Genomic DNA, 24,115 nt, shown 5'->3' with positions numbered 1-24,115 from the left:
AATCTTTTTTCTGAAAACTATATAAAAACCCCATCCGGCCATCGTCTTGATTCAAAGCAACTTCAGTTCTGAATTAGTATACTACGTGCGAGATACTTTTCATTATGGCAGCTAAAAAAGTAAAAAACCGAGATGTTAAAATATTTTGATATTTTTGAAAACCTAAGATTCCGCTTTGCACGCGATGAAATCTAAATATTAAATTAAATTAAGATAGTTTACATTTACTGCTCCAATTTGTTTGTCTAGATCTGTCGAGGGGTAAGACACTAGACACTCTCGGATGACTTGTACACCGAGTTCGCGTACTTCGTACTGTTAAAGGTACGGATTTTTAAGAGTTCACGAACTCTTATTAGCACAGTCAAAGGTACGACAGTGTACACCGAGTTCGCGGAGTGACCAACCCCTCGAGATCGGTTCCGAGCACGTTTCAAGCGTTCAATTTGACAAATCGAGCACTCGAAACCTATCGTCTTGGAGCAAGTTTTTTTTGCGTCTTCCAAGCAGGAATTCGAATGTTTCATTACTTCCTCGATTAGAAGCTACTCTCGCGTAGTAAAAATGAAAAACGCTTTGATTAATTTACGAGTTTCATGCCTAGTGTTCTTGGTTTTCAAAATATGGCGTTTTATTTAGGCGAAATTAATATCGTGAAATTGATTGTACGTAGGGTTTGTTGGAGCGATTGGCCGAAGGAGTGGTCGTAGGTGACGGAGGTTTCGTCTTCGCCTTGGAAAAGCGGGGTTACGTCAAGGCAGGTCCATGGACACCAGAAGCCGCCGTTGAGCATCCGGAAGCCGTTCGTCAACTTCACCGAGAGTTTTTACGCGCCGGATCAGACGTTATGCAAGCGTTTACTTTCTACGCTAGCGACGACAAACTTATTAACAGGGGTCACAATTCCAAGGTCACATTTACCGTAAGTTTCTTCTCGTTTTATAAGCAGAATATATCAATTAAACTTCTCTCAACCATTGTCTAGACGCTTTGGATCTAAGGCCCTTAAGCTCGAGAGGTTAAAAACAAGGGTGTGCTGGTTAGGTCCAAATTTGAATAGTGGTTTTCGGGACGCGAGTATAAACGGGGGAACGGTGTGGTTAGCACTTTTGGAACGTAGCAAGTGGAGCTGGTTTCAACCCAAGCTTATATATTATAGGAAATATAGAATTGAAATTATAAATAAATTTACCTCACTGTATCAGTTCTAGAGCTTAAACTCACAGTAATTAATTCTTGTTAAAGCAAACGAATTTTTGTTATAATAATAATAATAATAATAATAATAATCACCTAGGCTAATACCCAAGGCACTACCCTAGGCCTAAGTCATCGAGCGACTTTTAAAGCCTTTTAATTCAGGTGGCCGGGTTACAATGCGTAGGAGGGTGGTGGTCAACTCTAGATTAATTACTGAATCACCATTTAGCAAGCGACAGCTAGGTTATAGAATCCCGTGTACTTTGGTAACTAATCATACAGCAATAGCTCCACGTTTTAGGGGCTTAGGAACGTTCTAGAAGTTAGAGGGGGCAAAGAGAAAAGAAAAGGGGTCTGGATAATGGTTTTGAATTTTTAATGTGGTGTAGCTTCTCCAAATGCATGTGTACATTTTACTACTATGTACATTGGCGGGAAAAGACTGAAATTTAAACACAGTTGAAGTTCTTTGAGCTTTATATGCTTTTAAAATAATAATTTGAGCCTTTTGAAGATTTCAACTGACCAAAAGGTTGGAGGGGGCCCCTCCCAGCAAAATTCTAGGGAGGGGTATTGCCCCCCCCCGGTTCCTACGCCATTGTCACCATGGCATGGTGGGATCAGTTTATTGATTGGTTAAAAATTACTCCAACTAAAACTTGTATAAAAACCAAAACCATTGTATTCAGGGATCTGATATCAACGAAGCTGCTTGTCGATTAGCTCACCAAGTAGCCGACGAGGGAGGGGCTCTCGTTGCCGGTGGAATAAGCCAAACACCTACTTACTTAAGTCAAAAACCAAAGGCTGAAGTTCAAAAGGAGTTCGAAAAACAAGTTAAAGTTTTCGTCAACCAGAAAGTTGATTTCCTCATTTGCGAGGTAACGCAGCCACAGACTTTTATAATTTCTCAAATTTCCAGTTCTTCTTCGAAATTAATCAACCCTACTTCAACAGTATTTCGAACACGTTGAAGAAATTGAATGGGCCATTGAAGTATGCAAGAAGGCGGCACCAAAGCTTCCCGTTGCTTCTACGATGTGCATCGGAGTCGAGGGTGACCTGCACGGCGTATCAGCTGGTCAATGCGCCGTCCGAATGGCCAAAGCCGGTGCCCATGTCGTCGGTCTTAACTGCCACTTCGACCCGTTCCACTGTCTTAAGACCATTAAGTTGATGAAAGATGCCCTGGACCAGGCTGGTCTTTCCAAAACCTATTTGATGACTCAACCTTTGGCGTATCACACCCCAGACGCCAGCAAACAAGGATTCATCGATCTCCCCGAATTTCCCTTCGGTAAGATTTACTAATTTCCCACTTTTACGCAACCACTTTGTGACACACGATTTAATCCTTTCACAGCCTTGGAACCCCGTATCTGCACAAGGTGGGACATGCAACGTTACGCTCGTGAAGCTTACGAATTGGGAGTGCGTTACATTGGTGGTTGCTGCGGTGTTGAACCATACCACATTCGTGCCGTCTCCGAAGAGCTCGCCAAGGAGAGAGGCAAGAAGCCACTAGCTTCCGAAAAACATGATGCCTGGGGAGAAGGCTTGAAAATGCACACCAAACCATGGGTTAGAGCTAGGTCAGTAATTCCAGGCTTTTTATTTGATGGAAAAATTGTGTAATGAAAAAATATATAGAAATATACGAAATAAGAGATAAAATGGAGTTTCAAGGGACATGATTGTGTAAGAGATCATTGATGATAGTAAACCCCGAAGTAATTACAGGAGTGGGAGTTAAAAATTACGATTTATAGTATCAAGGCATTGGCACCCCGCAAAAAAAAATTGAGCGCCCCCGAGTTTTGGCGGCTGGTTACGGGCCTGTATAATACGATCAATAGATGGTATTGTGCTCGAAAAATGGGACCTTTTTAGGCTTACCCACTTGTTTTTCCGAATACGATCTAAATTGAAACTCGGTAGCTAGGAATCGGGCATCTACCAAGTGTTGCCAGATATAATAAATATATTTACTATCTCTAGTGTGGCTTTCCGCGAGCGCGCTCCGAGAAAGTAACTAAGCCCCTTGATTCGATTACACAAGCATTTTGTGTACTCTTTGGTCTGGTTATTTTGTTTAATAGTAATAATAATTATTTTTCTATAGAGCTGATCGTAGCTATTGGGAAAACTTGCAACCGGCATCTGGTCGTCCACTTGGGGCCGCATTTTCGCAGCCGGACAACTGGGGAGTCACTGTTGGAGCCAAAGAACTAAAACAGCAGACCGAATTAACTAGCAAGCAGGAAATAGAGCAACTGCGAGCCTTCAAAAGAAATCCCACAATAGCTTAGAATATTTAATTATATGTACTCCATATAAAATACAAGTTCTTTAATTTTGTAAAGAACCAAAAAACTTAAATGTTAGAAAATTAAGAAAAGCAGTACTTAAAACCATTCACAATTAATATTTAATTGTGAACTATTGTACGACTCATTGATAAAATAAATTTTATAGCAAAAATTCCTGTAACATTTTATAAATTTTTTTAAAAGATTCATTCGTAACTGAAAAACCTATCCAAATATTCGTCCTAATTTGGTAAGATATCATTGCCGCTAAAAGTGACATAAATATGTCACTTTTGTTGCCGCTCAGTGGCGTAGCCAAAAATCTTTCAAGGGAGGGGTTCAAACTATGTGAAATACCCGAGAAAAGTCGAGAAGGGGGTGAAATTTTATTACAGCCTAAGTTACACACAGGGAGGGGTGGGGGGGGGGACACGAAGACCCTCCCCTTGTTTATGCCACTGCTACAACTGGTGTTTTTGCTATGGGTGGTAAATACTCAATAGCCGTGTTCAGTAAGACTCAACGGAGAAAAAAAAAGTTTTCTGAAAAGATATTTAATAAAAATATATCAAACGGTAGAAAAAGGTCGAGTAATTTTTACAAACTATCACTAAATGATAGTAATTTGAAGAAAGTAATCTTTAAATAAATTTAAATTCAACCTAACACAGCAGGCGCTTAAATAAAACATCCTCCAAGGAAATCACTAAGAAGTAATATTTCCGAGAGCCAGGACCCGCAAGGTATTGTCTATATGGTGCTTGTTGAAATAATGGAAACTTTTCACCTGTAAACAGAACGTTTTTTTTCCAAGCATTAATACCTGGTGCTGCGTGGCCCCTTAGACTAGCCCTAGGCTTCACTGCAACAGTCGCGTCTATTGCGTGTTGGAGCGATACGGTGTACTCGCAGGGGCAAACGCGCTGAGCCAGACGAGGTGGCACAGCGCGAGGAGAGAGAGCGTAAAGTGTTGCCAATAGTCTAAGGAGGAAAGGGGAAAGGCTCTTCCCGCGGCCCTACGTGGGAGGGGGAAATAAACTAAAACACCAGATTTCTTTAACGCCCCCACGTCATTCGAGAACAACAGTTACTTTCTCTTCGAATAAGACGATGTTGCAGAGTTGGGCAAAACTCGGAGTGAAATTGCGTGAGTAGTTTTTCACCCACACTTTACTTACTCCACATATTAACAAAAATTCCACTCGTAAAGGTGGGATCTTAACTTTTTCGTCACTCGCCGAATGCGCTCGTGGGAAAAGAGTAAAGGTGGTCAGGGTCACCTCTTTCGCTCTTATCGATTTTCAAGGCAATTAAAAGAAGGAGATATATTTTGATTTAAATTTTATTTATATTGACTTTACTGGAGAGCGTGGTGCCATCTACTAACGGCAGAGGAAGCTAAAATTTCAATTAGCGAAATGATAACATCGTCAGAGAACTATTGTATACTATACAATACTTAGCGGACTTTAACCTAAAGTATATATCCCAAATCCTAATTCTTAAATAAGATGTTTAATGCTGTGGTTGCTAATTTCGCTGGCTCCCACATCTATTATTACGCCATTGATAACTAAGGAAAGTAAAGACCAGAATACTCTTTAAATTATGTTTCCCGCCAAGAATAAGAGTTAAATTGTTGAACTAATCTCACACTTTCGCCAAGAGTAAACTCAGCGAGTGATGGAAAGCGAGAGTGGGAAAGAGTTAAGATTTTTAAGTGGTTCCACTCTCACTTTTGAGTGACCATAGATATTTGAAATAGAACAGATCTATGATTAAATCAGGGGATGGCACGATAGCGACAGCTAGCAGACAACTGCTATTTACTAGGGAGGATCGCGCCACCCCATCTGTTGGAGAGAAAAAAATTATAGAAACTATCATGTGACTCTTTAACGTTGGCTTGACGGTCAAGAAGGCACAAGATTATATTATATAAAAAGGTTATTTAAAATTATAAGAGAAAAAAGTCTATTAACCCAAAAGAAACCAATAAAGAAACGTGGTAAACTGGTAATTATTATTATGAATATAAATATCTATTTATACATACATATCTATTTATACATACATATCTATTTATACATACATATCTATTTATACATACATATCTATTTATACATACATATCTATTTATACATACATATCTATTTATACATACATATCTATTTATACATACATATCTATTTATACATACATATCTATTTATACATACATATCTATTTATACATACATATCTATTTATATATACATATCTATTTATACATACATATCTATTTATATATACATATCTATTTATACATACATATCTATTTATACATACATATATTTTCTTAGTTGCCTTTGGGCAAGAAAAACAGGCTAGCCTATAGGCTTCGTGCGTAGTTTAAATTTCGGTCATAAGTTTTAAATTGAAAATATGAAAGCTGTCTGCTCTTTCAAAATTCTCTCTGCGCGACAACTGAAAGTTCAACCGAAAAACCTAGAAATTCAAAAGTCGTCTGCTATTTCTTCACATATTAAATTGACGGTTATTAAGGCAGATGGCGCTATATTTCCTAAGCTCAAAGCTTGTAGGAGATAAACTTGGAACAAAATTATTATATTAATTTGTGGAGCCTGATTTTGCAGTATAAATGTATAATTTTCTTAATCAGACTTATGCGATGATGTTCGAAATTTCGAACAAACATATGTTCATTAAGTTCTGGGAAAATGTCGATGCTAACTATACTGTATTTTACAAAGCTGCAAGCTCAATGGCCAAAGAGACCTTATTGCATTGCATCGTTATTTTTAATTAGTCCATGCTCCCGCGATAGTAGCGGAACCAAGGAGGATTATTATCCTCTTTGGCGGAACTACTCTACGGCCTCTCATTGGCTGAAGGTTCAAAACGAACTGCCGGCAGCATTATAGTTACCTATGAGATTTCTAGGATCGCAAATATCTGGCCAGGCTTAGTTCCAGTATGGTTACGGTCACATGATAATAGACCCATAACAAAAGAGGGGCCGCAGACGAGGCTTAAGTGAGACCTCTGGACGGAACATCCTGTTTGTGACGTTTTGAACCACGTGACCACCATTGAAATATACAGGCGGAAGTAAGGAAACGGATGTTCCGTCCAAATGCTGAGTTGCCAGGTAAAAATGTTAATTTTCGGCCCCCCAACTTTCATCATGGGTCTATTGTTTAAAATCAAATTTATTTCGCGATTTTATTGGTTGATCTTTTTTTAATTATGCTCGGGCGTTTTCACCAGAGCTACTTCACGTGTATTTTTGTTTGTTTATTACTACCAATGAGGTAGAATAAATAGAGATCCAAATCCACCTTCCAGTACCTACCGTTTCGCGGGACAGTGTTTGTTGAAATTGAGATTTAGGCCTAATAAATGAATATAATCAAATCGTGTTGGCGCCATCTATCGTGTTATTGGAAAACTAAAACTTACTATATTTTGTAAGTGTCTGCTTATAGAAACAGATGGCGCCAACACGATTCGATAGAGTTGAAACCAGCCTTGGAAATAAGTTTTTTTTAAACTGGTCCTTATGACCAGTGACCCCTAGCATTTGAATTATTAGACTGGTCCTTATGACCAGTGACCCCCTAGCTTATGAATTATTAAACTGGTCTTATATATGCCTAAAAAACATATACTACATGTTTAGAAGTTAGATTATGTTGGTAACATTAACTTTACACGTATTCAAAATAGTTAACTTTATTTTACGAGTACCACCAGAATATTACAATATAGTACTATCTCACCTAAGAATACTACCAGAGAATAGAAGACCCTCGTAATTTACCGTATTACCTCTCTTTCTCTAGGCCCCGTAACTCCAGAGTCCCCGGTCCGTTACCGCGTAGCCAGGTAGCCTACCGTACTCGGGGGAAAGCGAGACTAGAGGATTGAGGGTTTGAGGCCAGAGGGGGGTTAGACAGTTCGACTCGTTCAAGGGATGCGAGCGAAGGAACTCTACATAAAACCTCGACGTGCGGCCCCGGCGGTAGTAAGAGGGGTCGCTGTACATAGAAATCCAGTGAATAGGGAAATCCATATTGATATAAACTTTGAATTAATAGTTCATCTCCTATTATTTGGAATTATTAAACGGTCACATTCTGTTTTTTTATTATTTCGAATTAATAAACTGGACACGGTGACCAGTGGCCCCCCAAATTTTGAATAAATAACTGGTCTGAACATTTAATTAACTGGTCTTTGACCACCTGACCACCGTTATTTCCAAGGCTGGTTGAAACTAAAGTCTAATTCTCCTACTCAAATAAAACGTGTCCTGCGAACACCAGATTTGCTTGGATCTCTATTTATTCTACCTCATTGATTACTACTTACGAGGAGACGACCCGAGGTGGTTCTATGAGATATTGATATCGGCCATTTTGTAAAATGGCGTCATATTTCTATCACAGTGTAAGGGGCTTATTTATTCGATCAGATAATGTAATGTAGAAAATTTCACGTAAATCTACAAATAATTTCGACAGTTATCGCATCATAAGTTATTTATATCCACCATTTTTCAAAATGGCGTCGGATTATTATTGGAAAACCCATAGGTCTAATTAACTCGGGCAGATAATGAAACGTAGAAAATTTCTGATTAATCGACGAATATTTACGGAACTTATCGCACGATGAGTTTTATTGATATCCGCCATTTTCCAAAATGGGGTCGGATTTCTATAAAAATCTATAGTACGAATTCATTCGGGCAGATAATGTAACGTAGAAAATCTTAGGTTAATCGGATACCAATTACCTAACTTATTGCACCATTATTTATATTTGTATCCGCCATTTTATAAAATGGCGTCGTTTTTCTATCGAAATCTAAAAATCTGTTATCATCGTTCAGATAATGTAATTTAGAAATTTTAAGATTTATCGGCGAAAATATATGGCAGTTATCACAGCATAAGTTTTACAAATATTTTGTATTATACCTAAAATTTCGACGTATTTATTCAAATTCGCTCGAGTTCACCCAATATGGTTTTTATTCCCCCCTATTTGTCCAAAGCATAGAAATCTCATAGGTAACTAGAATGCTGCCGCCTACGGCCGAGCTTGACGCCAGTTCGCCTTGAACCTTCAGCCAATGAGAGGCCGTAGAGTGGTTCCGCCAAGGAGGATAATAATCCTCCTTGGATCCGCTACTATAGCGGGAGATAGGTGACGTCATTCTCTCTGGTGACATTAAATTCTTGGCAGAACCACTCTTTGAGCTCTGATTGGCTGATATCTGGCTATCGTCTGCCACGGCGTTTGGCCCATTTGCCAGTTACACGGCAGCATTCTAGTTACCTATGAGATTTCTATGGTCCAAAGTAATCCAAAAATGTTAAATTTACAATTTTTTTTTATTTTTTTTAAATTATTTTTTTGATTTATTGAAGTTTTAGAATTTGTCATTTTCGCATGTTATTTTACATAGACATTTTCTTATTTTATGTTGTCAAAAACATTTTTGGTTGCCATGGCAAAACGGAAGCCCAGCGTAACTTTTCCCTTTAACGGGTTTCATGTTACAGTCTAACCATGGGCCAAATAATGATTTATCATTATTTGGCCCATGGTCTAACAATCCCCCAACTTTGAACCAAATCAGTGAGAACCACCTCGGCGCGTCTCCTCGTTAGTGCATCGGGCCCTGACGGGATTCCCAATACACTATTAAAAAACTGTGCTACCTCCCTTTATCGACCGCTTAGTTACCTATTTACGGTCTCTCTTCAAACTGGTGAACTTCCGAAGGACTGGTGCACGGCTCATATCACCCCTATCTATAAAGGAAAAGGGAAAAAATGTGACGCCTCGAACTATCGGCCAATTAGCCTTACCTCTTCTATTTGCAAAGTTCTGGAAAAATGTGTTCGATCTGCGTTTATATCCCATGCCAATCCCTTTCTCAGTGAATTTCAACATGGATTTCTACACGGCAAATCAGTCGAATCGAATCTGCTATCTACTATGGCTATTTGGCTGGATGCCTTTGATAATAGCCAACGTGTTGATGCGATCTACCTTGATATAGCTAAAGCTTTTGACTCGGTCCCCCATCATCGTCTCCTGGCTAAACTCGAGTCCACTTTTAACATCAGGAACAATATCCTCACGTGGAAGAAGAATTATCTTCTCTACCGCTCTCAACGGGTGCATGTCGGCAATTTTTTGAGTGACTCCCGCTTGGTCACGAGTGACGTCCCCCAGGGGAGTGTCTTAGGGCCCCTATTGTTCGTCTTGTATATTAACGACATCCCCCAGAACATCAAATCTGATCTCAGGCTTTTTGCTGATGACCTCAAAGTGTTCCGTGTTATAAAATCTTTCGCTGACATCGTCACCCTTCAATCTGACCTTCAAACTCTTGAACTCTGGTCTCAAACCAATGGACTCATTTTCAATGACTCTAAATCAGTTGTGCTCTCTATCCAACGAGATAAATGTGATACGAGAATTCCATCCCCATATTACCTCTTTAACCGTAATATTCATAGAGTTAATGAGTGTCGCGACCTGGGTGTTCATGTTTCCAATAACCTCTCTTTTCGCACACACATTACTAAGGTTTGTGGTCGTGCCTCTGGCCTTCTTGCCACCATTAAAGCTAATTTTTCTGGAATCAGCCCTGCTATGCTTAGTCGCCTCTTTGACTGTTACGTCCGCCCCCTCTTGGAATTTTCTAGTCAAATTTGGAGCCCCTATCTGTCTCAGGATGTTCAGTTAATCGATAATGTTCAAGCTTGTGCTTCCCGTGTTCCCTATTCCCTTCGTAAATTACCACGTGCCGAACGATTGGCTAAACTTAATTGGGTCCCCCTTCAATCTCGTAGACTTTATCTAGACTTAACATGGCTCTTTAAAATTTTATGTGATCCAAATCAACCATATTTTACTTTGGCGAATAGTAACACTGGCACTCGTGGTCACTCCCGTAAACTTTTTCTTAGAACCTCCAACAAGGAGACCCTTAAAAATTCATTTTTTCGCAGAGTTATTCCTCATTGGAGGGCTATCCATCTTTTTAAAGCTAAACTTAAAATTCACTTAAAACTTAATGTGCCCTCAAGTCTCCTATAGCCTTGTGTAATTGACCTCTGTTTCCTTGGTTTTTGTATATGTCTATTTTCCCGCGACTTTCCAATTTGGACTCTCAGAGCTGTTAATGCTATGTCTAGCCCTAGCTCTCCACGACCACGGAGGAAACAAAAAAAAAATTTAAATAAAAATTGTAACTTCTGAAATCAAAGTTTTATTTAAGGACTGATAACAGATAGGTAAATATGACACTTAAATATAGTTTTAATTATTTTCTTGGTGTAACTAATCGCTTTGTCTTAAAGGTCAATAAAAAGTTTAAACAATACTGGGGACTCTAGTCATCATGCCTCAGCGAATTGCATGTAAATATGGTCCATGCACTTCCAAACAAAATTCAATTAATAGACAAGTTAATGGAGCTCCTGGGGTGTTTTTCGTAAAGTTCCCATCAGCTAAAAAGGAACCTGAAAAATGTAACCGTTGGATTGAGGCCTGCGGTCGAAAAGACTTCACAGTATCTAACGTTACTCGTGGTACCTACATATGTTCAAGACATTTCTACGATTTAAGAGGACCGACTGAACAAAATCCAGATCCGATTCCTTTAGCTAGTCTTTTGAATCCCAATTTTGTTTTCCAGACTACAATGAATCAAGTAAGCTGTTTTAAAAGTTTCCTTAGTTAATTTATATATTATAAAACAATATTTACAGAAAGAGTTAACACTTACAACAGATCCACCAGGAAAGATAGCTAATAAGGACCACGGAAACGAAAATCTCCCAAAGGTCAAATAATATCCCATATTTCATAAATATCCTATAACATCCTATATTTTTAGCAAAGTCCCTGAAAAGTCCTATAAAATCCAATAATTTTGATATTTTGCCTATTTCAAATCCTGCCTATCAGTAAAATTATGAGACGTTCAATGAAAGGGTCGGTTTCTCGCTGCATGTAGCCTAAATTTGACCATAGCTACGCTGTGGCATAAATATCTCTTATAGAATGTCTGTCTGTCAGCTGTGACTAAAGTAAAGGCTGAAAACTATGGGTTATTTAACCGACGACCATTTCTGATAGACCTTCAACGAATTATTACAGCGATGTCTGCAAGAATAGACTTCTGAGATAGATAGCTTCGCGTTTAGTTGGAAGTGTTGGTTAGACATAAAATATTGATAAGAAAGAATACCAATTAACTTTTAAAACTGTATAATAACAGTTAAAATATATTGTATGAAGGAATTGTTTTTATGTTAAGAAATGTTCAGCTAAAGTAAGAAAATTTTTGTTATTAACATTCATCTTAATAAGTACAATGCCTAAAGTCCATACAAAGTTCAACAGTCCTTTATTATAAAGTCCTATATTTTTAGAAGTATAATACTATTTTTCCTATAAAAAAAAGCTAATTACAAAAAATTTTCTTGTAGGTATCTAACCAATTGGATTTCAAAGTTTTATCACCTCCAAGTGGGTGGTCACTGGAAATTTTGGATCAGGGTGTTGTGTTTTCTAAACAGATAAATAGACAGATAGTTTTATCTTGCGAACTAATCAAAATAGAAGCTCCTGGTGAATCCAATAATCCAACAATTTTGGTTACTATTAGTGCTTTGTCCAAAAAAATATCCTGTGATAAAATTGAAAAGAATTTAAAAATTGTGAGCAATATGGACATATATAATCTTTTATCAAGGATGAAATATTTTAAAATCTGTCCGGGAAATCAAGATGAAGATCTTATTAGGCTGTACAAAGAGAGGCGTCCAAATAATCTCAAAACAAATAGCAACTACTCGGATCATTTAAAAGCCGTATATAGTAACAGGTGTGAGGGTCTGATTGAGGTATCTAAAAAGCGGTGTGTGGCATGCCAACAATATCGATCCAGCTTACGAACTTTACGATTACGTGCCAAAGCAGTAGCCAGTCGCAAATGTAAAGAAATTGAAACCAAAGCCAAGTCAGGAAAAACCACAAAAAAATTCAAATCTAAGCTTGCGTTATCCAACAAGGGGAAGAAAGAGCTTTCAGCATTAAAGTTGCTTTTTAAAGAAAAAATTAAAACCGAAAAACCTGGATCTTTTATGTCCATCTTCATAAAACAACAGTTAAGGGCATTAGAATGATCTAAATATGGCATGAGATGGAATAGTTTCTTCATCAAATGGTGCTCGTATATGAAAAATTAATCAAATTCCGCCTACCAAACCTTAAAGCAAACTGGAATTATCATGCTTCCTACAACGAGAACACTATATAATCGCAACCACACCATGAAAAATAAATCGGGATTTAATGAAGATGCTTTTGAGGAAATGGTAGAAATAGCAGACATTGATAATCTTGCTGAACACAAAAAATATTTTTTTTCTTCTCTTGGATAAAATGGCAATCAAACCTGACTTAATTTGTCACAAAGACACCGGATACTTAACTGGTTTTACTGATATAAGTGACCATCACAACGCTCTTGATGACCTTGAGGAGGAAGTAAAGGGTACAACTACACCACCTCTTGCCACACATATTCTTCAACTTATGCTTCGTGGAATTTCCAGCAACGTGAGACTTCCTTTTGCCCATTTTCCTTCGTCACTTGTAATTTACACGCGGCTGATGAAGAACATGATTTATATTTCCTTTCTGACCTTCCGCATCTGATAAAAACTGTCCGCAACTGCTTCAGTAATAGTGGTGCGCATTCCATGTCTCGTAGTCTGTGGAAAAATGGTGAGGAGATATCTTGGAATGTAATTTTGCGCCTTTATTACTTCCAGCTAAGAAATAAGGGTAAATTTAAAAATGTACCTAAGCTAGCCTATGGACACGTATTCTTAAATGGATATTCCAAGATGAAAGTCAATTTAGCAACTCAAGTTGAGTGAAACTGTGGCCTCTGCTATAGAAACTCTATTTGGCGAGGATAAATATCCAGAATCAGTTAAATTTATTCACACATTCAATAAATTTTTTGATTTGTGCAATGTTAAAAATTGTAATGAAGGTTTTCGCAAAAGAAAACCTGACAAAAAAGTTAATGAAAATGATTAGAGATTGAAGGTAATGAAAGCAATTCAAGAATATATTCTTTTGTTAATATTGATATTTATTTTAGTGGCTGGAGGAAGACTTCATCACATATTTAGACGATTGGGAGAAAGATGTTGCGAATCGTGAGGGGGATTTTTCCAAAACTGAAAGAAGCAAGATGCTTTTGAGCAAAACTTCCATTGAAAGTCTAAGAACGACAGGTCTGAATATAAAGAATATTATTAATTTAAAAATCTCTATATTAGTTCCAATACCAACAAATTTAAAAAGGAAAAAAAAGTTAAAATATTTCTTCAAACTATAGTTTTTTTTTATATTTTTGAAGTAACCAATTTTTCAATTATAGCTCTCTCAACGGTAAGAATTGTCAAGTACCTTCTTCAGAAAGGAGCGAAATAAGTTTTGTCACAACACTTAAACCAAGACCCTCTGGAGGAGTATTTTGGAAGACAGCGATGTTCTGGTGGTAGAAACTGCAATCCTTCAGTGGCCCTCTTTGAAGGCAACATGGATAGATAAAGTCGTCTCAATAAACACAGCTCTCCTTTCGCTTCTCCCATGACGTAGTCACTGATCTTAAACATTTTTGGTCGGGTGGTAACAGGGTTGCCAATTCAACAGGTAACCAACCAACTAAGCTGTAATGGGGTATCCCTCCCCATTGGGCCCTGGCGGCCCGTTCCCGGGATCTTCTGGGGGACTTGGAGGCTTTGCTCGCTCATCGCCTGGTCATCGCCGTGGGGGCCTGTGGCTTGGATTTGGACCGCGTGGGGGGTATTCCTCTGCCCGTTCAAATGGCGGTTTTCTGCGACCAACTTTTGCTGGCACGCCGCCTTGCTTACCCGGTGGTGGTACAATTTCGCCGGGCGTATCCTGAAGTGGGGGACTGTTTGGCCGACTGTCTACCTCGGGACCACCCGATCCTACTGCACAACTATACTTGGTTATGGCCTGCCGGTTCCTGAAGTCCTTCCCTAACGTCTATTTTGGCTACTCCGCAATGGCCACGTTCCCCTCCATGGGTGAGGCCCGCAAGGCCTTTCTCTCTTTGCCGCCTACGCGCCTGATTGTGGAATCTGCATGCCCGTTGTTTTCACCCGTGGGATATTCCGCTCCGCAGTTCCTGGGCGAGGGGATTCCTCTTCCGGGGGCGGCTCATCACCTTGTGGACTCCTTGGCACTTTTACGGGGGGTTGTTTCATCCGATTTGGCCGAGTCCTTATTGGATAACGTCCGTCGGTTCTACGGGGTTTTCTTTCGGTAATTACTAGGGGGGGTTTCTGGGTTTACCATTTTTGGGGGGGGGGCGGGATGATGTAATGGAGGGGACCTTGGCACCGCGAATGGAAAACCCCTATTTCCCAGATGGCGCCACATGACTGGTTTTGGCGGGAAGAAACCGCAATAGAAGGAGCCACTTTTCCCTGGGAGACTCAGTCCGGAGCTGGAGATTGAACGGTCAACTTCAGTGATAATTATTTATGCTTTATGTAAAATTGAATATAAAATAAAAGAGTTATTTTCTTGCAACCTAATCAAAAGGTATACCGCTTTTTTGACCCTACAACCCCCATACACTTACAAAGCCAACTTCAATCCGACTTGTAAAATAGATTTTGCATTTCACTTTCACCATGCTTTCACAAAAGAGACAAGCCTTTGCACACGTGTGCGTCCTGGTCGAAGTAAATGATAAATTTTATATGATATATAGGTAAAATTATATCTTTTTTAAACTTTTATATAACTTTTACCGCCTAAAATGTGGTCTTATTTTCGGCACTGCTTCAAAACCAAGAGACAAGGACTAAATAAAACCTAGCTTTCCATTCTACACTCTCAGTGCTATTACTCCTTGGGGACTCGCTGATCTGCTTTTATTGAGACGCCTATTTCTGAAAAAAATGGTTATCTAATTTTGTGTTAATCAGCTGAGAAAATTTTGTTTTGAAACTAATTGTAAAACTAAAAAAATATTAGTAATAGTCAGTTTATTTTTATATAAAATAAAATAAGTCCAAAACTTAACTAGTTTTACAAGTGACTAACATTCAATTTTAAACGTGTAGTACAAATCATTAAATCCATTACATATAAATCATTTAATATTATTAAATTTATTTATTAAGGATATATCACAAAGCTTTCTTATGAACTATTTGGTTAAAAATCTAATTGTTATCTTGACTAGTTACTAAAGCCATATGTAATATTTTTTAATCATTTAACATTGTTTTTAGAGAAAATATCACAGTTTGAGGTTTCAAGTTAATTTTTTTTGTGGTAGGTATTTTTGATAAAGAGCAGAGATCTAGATCTCCATTTAAAAAGTTATAATCTATATTATTTTTAATTTCTACTAAACATTGGGTTGAAGTGTCAGCTTCGGGTATATACAAGGTGGTGATTTCTTTAAATGTTCATTGTCTTGGGGCTCTTTTTCTTTCTATATTTTTGTTTTCCAGAGACCTGATATTTTCGTTTTTGGAAGATTGATTACTATTTCTCTTGGTGTTCTTGGTTGGAGTGATTTGCTTATCACATGATTTGTAAGGGGCGGATATAATACTCTTTGGACTTTCGGATAAATTTTCAGGAGGTAGAAATTGTTTGAAAAGTTCGATCCCCATTTAAAAAGTTATACTCCAAATTACTTTGGATTTGAATTGAACTGGAAAGCGAAATTAAGGTTTTAGGTTCTGGAATATGAATAGTGGGAATTTTGTTTAATGGTAATTTTCTTGGAGTTTTTTTTATTTTTAGGAGAGGTTTTTTTTAGCCTCTTTGCTCTTTCGTAAGCCTTTCTTTTCTCTGAGAGCTTCTTAAGTCTAAAATTGGTACTGTTCTAGTGTGTCTCGCACTAAACATTTTCCTCTTGTGTTTAAAAAAACATCCAAAAGTTTCAAGAGCCATTTTTTGCGGTCTGCTTTGTTGTACATTAACTTCCAACTCCGATCAATGTAATCATTTTGTAAAATATGTTGAATTGTTTTTTAAATTTTGATGCCTGATTTTTTTTACATTGGTCACGTAGTTTTTCTTATTTAGACTAGAGAAAAAAACTCCCCACTAACAGAAATTAATCCTCCTCAAGATAATTTAACAGTCCAAGACTGTTGCCTCTGCTTCAAAATCTAATTTTTTCGGCACTTTATCCTTAATTATTGCTTTTGCCAGTTCTAAGGGACATTTTCTCTTTACTAGAGAAAATGCTGAGAAGCCAGCGACGTATCTTGTTACTGGGAGATTTTCTTAAATTTTTGTGTTAGTGGCAATCATGAAGGGCTTTCGTTTGTCACTAGTCGACCCAAGAAGCTTAATTTTCTTTTCTGCTCTTTTAACTTTTGAATTTTCTTTAGAAAGGGTATGATCCACTCCAACTTCCATTTTCACCATTAATTCGTGTAACAGCAAATGTGGCATTCGACGTATTACATTTTTTTGGATAGGTTCTGATACATTTTTGAAACTAGGAAGAATCCCAAGTATTAAAAGTCTTAGTCCTTGTTCTTGTCTCTCATTTCTTAAAATTTGATGCATGTTGTTTAAAAACTCATCTCTTGTAGTGTCTTTAAATTTTAAACTCCCAACTTAATCCAGAAAATATGGCACAAGGGCTTCTATGATAGTATTGAAATCTATTAAAAATTTAAATACCGCTTCTTTCTCGAAACAAAATGCATATTTCTCTGTATACAGCCTTTTGAAAGAATATTGTAAGCAATGGTTTACAACACCTTATAGCCACTCTTACTCTTGAAGGTTGGGTAACGTGCATTCGGAGGCCTTAAGGCAGATGCACACAGCCTTCGCGCGCGAAATTTCGCTAGCAAATCGCGTCGCGTGACTTACATAGAGTGGAAGTCATGGCGCATGGGCGCGTGCGTGAAAATTCGCAGGCAAAATCGTATGTGTGTTTGGGCCTTTAGAGCGAACAATACAATAATTATTGTTGAAAATAGTAATTTCTTAATTGATTAATCATTCCGTGCTATGACCTCACAATCATTAACCCTAGGGTGGCGCCATCTAGTGGCGACATTATCACATTAAAGATGACTAATGTTTATTATTACTAATGAGTTAGTTGTCAAGGAGAACTTGAGCTGACAGGGTGTGATGAATTAGCTTCCCCAAATACATTAACTAGAACATAGGCCTTTGTGGTCTTGTAAATATGTATAGTAATTTTAACTTTAACCTTAACGAAATACAATAATAAATCAGTTTATGTAAATCAGGTGTGATTTATTCACCTACTTTCCAACATGGTAGCAGAGCGTGGTTTAAAAGGCAAAGAAGATTAAAGGAAAGTAGATGGAATATTTTTGTTTTTGGAATTTTGCCACTAAGGCCAAGGCTTAAAAAAAAAAATAGACGAAAAATCCAATATGGCGGAGGGCAGACATGAGTCATCTTTGGCAACTAGTTTCACTTTTGACAAGCTTAATGATGAGAATTATAGTCAATGGAAGGCTGATATGAAGATGGTGTTATGTGAATATAGTCTATGGGGAATTATAGATGGATCAGACATTGAACCAACTGGTGAAGGTGTTAAACCAGAAGAGAAGGCAAGATACATAGATAGGAAACAGAGAGCCCTTTCTAGAATTTATTTAGCTGTTGATAATCAACATAAGAAAATTATTGGCAATTGTGATACTGCCAAAGAAGCTTGGGATATCTTATCTGATACCCACGAACCCAAGTCAAGGGCACGCATTGCGGCGTTGCGGTCAGAATTTCTTAGTTTGAAATATAGCCCTCCAGAATCAATGTCTGCCTACATAGCCAGAGTCATTAGTACTGCCGACCAACTGGAAAAGGCTGGAAAGAAATTAGGCAATGATGAAATTGCATATCAACTAATTCACAGGTTACCACCCCAGTACGAAAATACTGTAGTCCGAGCATATGCATTGGACGATAAAGAATTCACACCAAAGAATGTTAAGCTACTATTAATCTCAGAATATGAGAGACAGAAACAGGTCGCTTTGGAAGAGTCTGTTGAGTTACATAATCATTCTAGTTTCACATCAAGAGCAAGATCTAATAGAAGAAATTTTAAAAGAGGTCCATCCCAACAGAGGGGACCTGAATGTTTTACTTGTCATAGAATGGGTCATATTTCTCGTGAATGCCCAGTTAACCGTGAGGGAATAACTTGCTCAAATTGTAACGGACGGGGACATAAGGCACAAGATTGCCGATTTGATCAAAGAAGTAATGCTAACCGTAGAGTTTATACCCAACAGACACGAGGTCGTGATACCCGGAATAGAAGAAGCGTAGCCCAATCTTTTTATGCATCTGCAACATGTATGGTGGCAATCAGCGAGAGAGACACCTTTGCATATGATTCCGCAGCAACGCACCATTTCTGCAACAGGAAAGAATGGTTCTATAACTATACGGAAATGGATTCACCAATTGACATTGCGCAGGGAACTGCAAAAGCTGTCGGAACAGGAGATATTGCAATAATGGTGAAATGTCACGGCACTGAGAATTTAGTATACCTGAGGAATGTTATATATGTACCAAAGTATACCAGAAATCTACTGTCTGCAAGGAAAGTAGATGAGTCGGGTTTTTCATGAATCGAAGCTGGGACTTGAAACTATAACAGAGACTAAAGATCAAGTATTCCAAGTCAATGAGAGCTGGTCGAAAATGGAAATAAATTAACCCACTCCGAAGTAGAAATAAATAAGCAAGAGAACACTAACGGACACCAAACAATCCCAAGCATGAAAGAGTCAAACATCTCTGACTCGGGCAGTAATGTTAGTGAAGACGAAGAGGAGAGTGGACAAGTGACATTTGAATTACCAAAACCTTCTAAAAGGGTGAACATGCAAGACTGGACACGAACTGAAAAAACAAGGACAACGGGAGATCGCACGGACGTTTATTATAAAAAAGGAAATATCACCCTTCGATCCCGCAATGATGTTGTCAAACACTATGAGGGTAGTGACGAAATATACGACCCAACTCTATTCGATTTCAGAACAACAAACAGGAAGACAACTGACAAGATGGAGTGTCATTGTCTAGAAATACCAAATTCGTATGAAGAGGCCATGAAAAGTACAGAGAGTCACAAATGGGAAGAAGCGATGCAAATGGAATATGACATGATAAAGGAAAGAGAAGTTTGGAATCTAGTACAAAAACCCAAGGATAGAAAAATCATAGGAAGTAAATGGATATATGCCATTAAATGCAAAGCAGATGGTACTATTGCACGTTTCAAAGCCCGATTGGTAGCCCAAGGGTTCACTCAACAATTTGGTCAAGATTTCACCCACACCTATGCACCAGTAGTTAATTTCACGCTAATTCGATTACTCCTACTTTTATTTGCCGTCACATTGGGCTGGAGCCATAGACATCTAGATATAAAAGGGGCCTATCTCTATGGTACCCAAGAAGAGGACATTTTTATTGCACAACCAAAGGGATTTGAAGTTCCAGGGAAAAACAACTATGTCTGGCATTTACGCAAGGCAATATATGGACTGAAACAGAGTGGGAGGCGATGGTTTACGGAGCTCGATTCTACATTACTCAAACTGCGACTACAGAGACTCAAATGGTGTAATTGTATATACACTCTTGGCGTAAATGGCATCGTGATAGTCTATGTTGATGACATTATTATCTTGGCCAGAAATTTAACCACAATGGAGGAAATAATACAGATGTTAAGTACCAATTTTGAAAAAACCGATTTAGGAGAACTAAGGTATTTCCTTGGTATCGAATTTGACTGGCTTAAGGATGGAAAAATGAAAATACACCAAGGAGCATACATTAAGAAAATTGCCAAAGAATACAACATAGAATCAGATCTGAGTATGAAAATTCCATTATCACCAGGTGTATCATTGACAAAAAGAGACTGTACACCAGGCGGAAATCTTGAAACTCCTTATTGAAAGATTATTGGCATATTGTCGTACATATCTCAACGTACACGACCAGATATTGCATTCATTGTTGGAACTTTAGCCAGGTTTTCATCAGCACCTGGACAGAAGCACTATAGCTACGCCATGCGCGTATTGCAGTATGTCTGCTCCACCATGGATTATGGACTTAATTATCACGCCGTAAATAACGATTGCTGTCGACTTGAAGCTCACTCTGATGCTTCATTCGCATCTGATGAAGATGACCGGAAATCCACCAGCGGCCTACTAATTCATATACTGGGTAATCCAGTGTGCTGGAGGTCAGCGAAACAAGAGACTGTTGCGTTGGCCAGCATGGAATCTGAATATATTGCACTTGCGGAAACCGCAAAGGAACTTATATGGTTACAGAACATTTTGTGTGAGATTAACCCACTGTTTAATCATACTAAAGATTTTCAGAACCCATTGTTAAAGTGCGATAATCAATCTGCGATATGTTTCTCTGAAAATCGCATTGAAAATAATAGAACTAAACACATTGATATTAAACACCATTTTGTAAGAGATAGTTTAGAAAAGAATTTATTTAATTTAGAGTTTGTACCCACTAACGATAACCTTGCCGATATGTTTACGAAATTATTACCCCGAAGAAAGGTCATTGATATTTGTATGAAAATTAGATTAATTTAAACCTGTATTGAATTAACAAATTACGGGGGAGTGTTGAAAATAGTAATTTCTTAATTGATTAATCATTCCGTGCTATGACCTCACAATCATTAACCCTAGGGTGGCGCCATCTAGTGGCGACATTATCACATTAAAGATGACTAATGTTTATTATTACTAATGAGTTAGTTGTCAAGGAGAACTTGAGCTGACAGGGTGTGATGAATTAGCTTCCCCAAATACATTAACTAGAACATAGGCCTTTGTGGTCTTGTAAATATGTATAGTAATTTTAACTTTAACCTTAACGAAATACAATAATAAATCAGTTTATGTAAATCAGGTGTGATTTATTCACCTACTTTCCAACAATTATCCTATTATAATAAGATACTAATATTTCTTAGATATTCCCACCAAGGTAAGAGAATGCTACCTGGCAGCCACTGGGGGAAAAACTACAACTGACTAGCAGTCTAGCTGGGAGTTAACCACTCTCATACTAACTACTGACTCTACAGCTCTGCTTTAATGTCTTGCTCTGCTACCTCCTTTTATACTAACTCCCACACTGGCGCCAACACTGGTGCCCTTGGGAATTAGGCCTGATAAGATAAGGGTTTGGCTGTTTGGCCTACTAGCAATATGGCTGCCACTGACCAAGTTGGCTACAACCTAAGTAAATTATTAAATTAGAAATAATAATGATTGAGAATAATTTAAAATAACAAACAAAGTTATTACCTTTTAAGATCAAAGATATCGTTACCAGCAGAGAAAGTTCGTTACTCTGCTGTAACCAACTTGCGCTTAAGCTTTTAAATTTGAAATTTTGGACCCGCCCTCGAGGAAGGTACCCTCAAATGATTAAATCAGATTTAATCATGATTGAAATGATTAAATAATGATTGAAAGGATTAAATCTTGATTTGAATGATTAAATCTCGATTAAAGTGATTATATCGTGATTAAAATGATTGTATATTTACTCGATATAGCATTTTAAAAGTATATTTTTAAGTTCATTGATAATTTTTTTGGGTATCATTAATATGTCATTAAGCTGTAAATGAAAAATGATTATTAAACCCTTAGAAAAACACTACTTGTCTTATTTACAAGGTATTTTATTATGTTCATTGATATTAAAAATTAGACTACTAATGAATTAAAATATGAAATCGAGATTGAAAAGATTAAAATGATTTAATCATGATTAAACTTTTAATAATTTAATCATAATTAAATCATACATAACAAGTAATATATTAGAGAGCCAGGAAATGCAAGTTACTTTTTATTTGGTGCTTGATGAAGTACGCAATCATTTTTTTTAAATCATTCTGCTGTAAAAAAATATTTCTGAAACCAACTCAAAATTATAAGACATTTTATGGAAATATAGGATAGTCAGAAATATAATATTTTATAGGAATTATAGGACTTCTAGTACTGGACTTCATGTAAATATAAATAGCGCCCTACCGCAACGGATGGAGTCCATGTTTTCGGATGTAACGTGCCGGAAGTGGGTTATTGTTTCATTGCAAAGCTTTCGATCGTACAGCTGTTTGAATATAGGGAACGAGGTTTAAAGTATCTTTGGTAAGAAGTGGATCCTGCAAGAGACGCTTCAATAAAATATGCCTTTATTTCAAGAAGCACCATATAAAAAGTCCTTGGAGGTCCTACCCCCCGGAAAAATGACTTCTTAGCGATGTTTTATTTAAAGCAACTGCCAGCTCTATCATAGCCACCTGTATTATGAAAAGGCCCCTTTTATTAGAGATGGCCATGAATCTCCGATTCTTAAAAAAAAAAGCGACTTTAGTGGTGCCATCTATTAATGTCTAAGGATTCTAAAATTCAAAGTAGCGCAATAATAATGTCGTCAGAGAACTATTGTAGAGTATTATATTTAGACCACTTAAACTCTATTTTTTGGACTTGAACCTAAATTATATATCCCATGTAAAAAATATTGTTTATGTAATTGACCAATTTACAAACAATTCAATCAACGAGAGGGTTACCTATGAAACCGCATTTTTGTTCAAAATGTAGCTTAACTTTTTTGTTTTGATATCGATGATAGCGACATCTGTTGAAAAAAGAGGTTACTTCACGTTAAGCCGACACTTCCATTTAACTGTATTTGAATGGAAGAATTAGAAAGTGGCATTCAGATGTGTTTTGAAACAATTGCAATTCAATGCAAAACCAAGAAACCAAATTATTTAAGTAATTAAACGTAAATGAGATTAAATAAAATTTGTGTAACTAAAGATTGTGAATCAAATTTTTAGGCTATATTTCCCAATCGGTTTTGAATTAAGAGTTCCTTTGAATTGGCATAGACACGGAAATAATGTTGTGAAATTTCATAAATTGAAACATTGGATTTAAATCTTTAATTAGAAACCACCAATTTTATCATTTTATATCATTGGCATACTAAACGAGATTGGAAAAACATTTTCAATTGTGTAAATTGAAATTTACTAATTCAGTTTTGAGTACGAAAGACCAGACTATTAACATAACAAAGTTGCTAGTTTACAGGTACTATCATGCTTGTACCATGTATTACCCAATTTCTAGGTTTTTCCTCATATCCTAACACTTTCACAGTGGTACCATCAGGCATTATAGCTATAAGCAGAAGTATCTTATCTTAAACTGCTAGTGTTTAATTAAAAATATTTATCTTCACAAGCTCCCACTGCCTTATCAAAAAGCCATTTTGAAAGAAAATAATATGCAGAGCAAAACACAAATTAAAAATATTTTTAAATTCAATATAAATAAAAAATCATCAACCCTGATTGTATGGCCCCTGAATTATTGAAATATGCATACAAATA

General features: G+C 37.3%; 4 protein-coding genes across 4 annotated transcripts; all 4 read left to right on the top strand.

Moving 5' to 3' along the window:
- The first annotated feature begins 15 nt into the window (after positions 1–15).
- Positions 16–3,681, top strand: LOC149968882 (betaine--homocysteine S-methyltransferase 1-like). The gene is made up of 6 exons (XM_090155019.1): positions 16–119; positions 674–922; positions 1,890–2,081; positions 2,158–2,497; positions 2,564–2,792; positions 3,323–3,681. Exons 1-6 carry the CDS (start codon positions 105–107, stop codon positions 3,507–3,509), a joined length of 1,212 nt encoding a protein of 403 aa, XP_090011145.1. The 5' UTR covers positions 16–104; the 3' UTR covers positions 3,510–3,681.
- A 6,976-nt stretch (positions 3,682–10,657) lies between these two features.
- On the top strand, positions 10,658–15,257 carry LOC149968880 (uncharacterized). The gene is made up of 6 exons (XM_090173628.1): positions 10,658–10,826; positions 10,893–11,245; positions 11,304–11,378; positions 12,027–13,659; positions 13,715–13,850; positions 13,997–15,257. The coding sequence occupies exons 2-4, from the start codon at positions 10,934–10,936 to the stop codon at positions 12,723–12,725; spliced, it is 1,086 nt and encodes a 361-aa protein (XP_090029754.1). The 5' UTR covers positions 10,658–10,826; positions 10,893–10,933; the 3' UTR covers positions 12,726–13,659; positions 13,715–13,850; positions 13,997–15,257.
- Positions 14,597–14,914, top strand: LOC149968881 (3'-5' RNA nuclease TATDN2-like). Its single transcript, XM_090169205.1, has one exon. It carries the CDS (start codon positions 14,597–14,599, stop codon positions 14,912–14,914), a length of 318 nt encoding a protein of 105 aa, XP_090025331.1.
- A 2,784-nt stretch (positions 15,258–18,041) lies between the features above and the next one.
- Positions 18,042–19,256, top strand: LOC149968879 (uncharacterized). The gene has a single exon (XM_090169193.1). The coding sequence runs from the start codon at positions 18,042–18,044 to the stop codon at positions 19,254–19,256; it is 1,215 nt and encodes a 404-aa protein (XP_090025319.1).
- Positions 19,257–24,115: the final 4,859 nt, after the last annotated feature.

Source organism: Leiobunum rupestre, chromosome 1, assembly GCF_980474605.1.
Source record: "Leiobunum rupestre chromosome 1, qqLeiRupe1.1.hap1, whole genome shotgun sequence".
NCBI lineage: Eukaryota > Metazoa > Arthropoda > Arachnida > Opiliones > Sclerosomatidae > Leiobunum > Leiobunum rupestre.
This window is presented reverse-complemented; position numbering and strand designations above follow the sequence as displayed.